The sequence below is a fragment of the Buceros rhinoceros genome, unplaced genomic scaffold (genome assembly GCF_000710305.1).
Source record: "Buceros rhinoceros silvestris isolate BGI_N320 unplaced genomic scaffold, ASM71030v1 scaffold28045, whole genome shotgun sequence".
In the NCBI taxonomy this organism is placed as follows: Eukaryota; Metazoa; Chordata; class Aves; order Bucerotiformes; family Bucerotidae; genus Buceros; species Buceros rhinoceros.
In genome coordinates, this window is record NW_010413842.1 from 1 (window position 1) to 414 (window position 414).

The 414-nt window shown below is 69.1% G+C and overlaps 1 protein-coding gene across 1 annotated transcript in view; it reads left to right on the forward strand.

The window, feature by feature from the left end:
• Positions 1-55: 55 nt before the first annotated feature.
• PAFAH2 (platelet-activating factor acetylhydrolase 2, 40kDa) overlaps positions 56-414 on the forward strand; it is a gene marked incomplete at its 5' end in the record, with an annotated part of 2973 nt that continues 2614 nt past the window's right edge. The window contains 2 exons of the mRNA XM_010136907.1: positions 56-152; positions 289-357. Coding sequence (XP_010135209.1) covers positions 56-152; positions 289-357 — 166 coding nt within the window. The remainder of the gene's footprint in view (positions 153-288; positions 358-414) is intronic.

Below are 414 nucleotides of genomic sequence, written 5' to 3' on the forward strand. Positions count from 1 at the left end.
GCCCCCTGCTGCCCATGTCACCCCCCTTCTCCTGGGGGGTTCCTCTTCCCCGCAGGCTCCTGCCGCGTGCCGGTGAGCTGGAACGGGCCCTTCAAGCCCTGCAGCAGGGGGTACCCACTGATCATCTTCTCCCACGGCTTGGGCGCCTTTAGGTAGGCTGAGCCTCCTTGCTGAGCCCCTGGGCTCTGGGCTGTGATGGGGACGTGGGTGTCCTGGGTCTGCCGTGGCCCCGCTCGGACCTGCCTTGCAGGGTCTGCTGACCCGCTCCCCACCCCGTCCCCCTGGCAGAACCCTGTACTCCTCGGTCTGCTCAGAGCTGGCATCCTGGGGCTTCGTGGTGGCAGTGCTGGAGCACAGGTGGGTGCCCCCGTCTCCGCTGAATTGGGACGCCCTGGCGGGGCTGGCACGGGCACC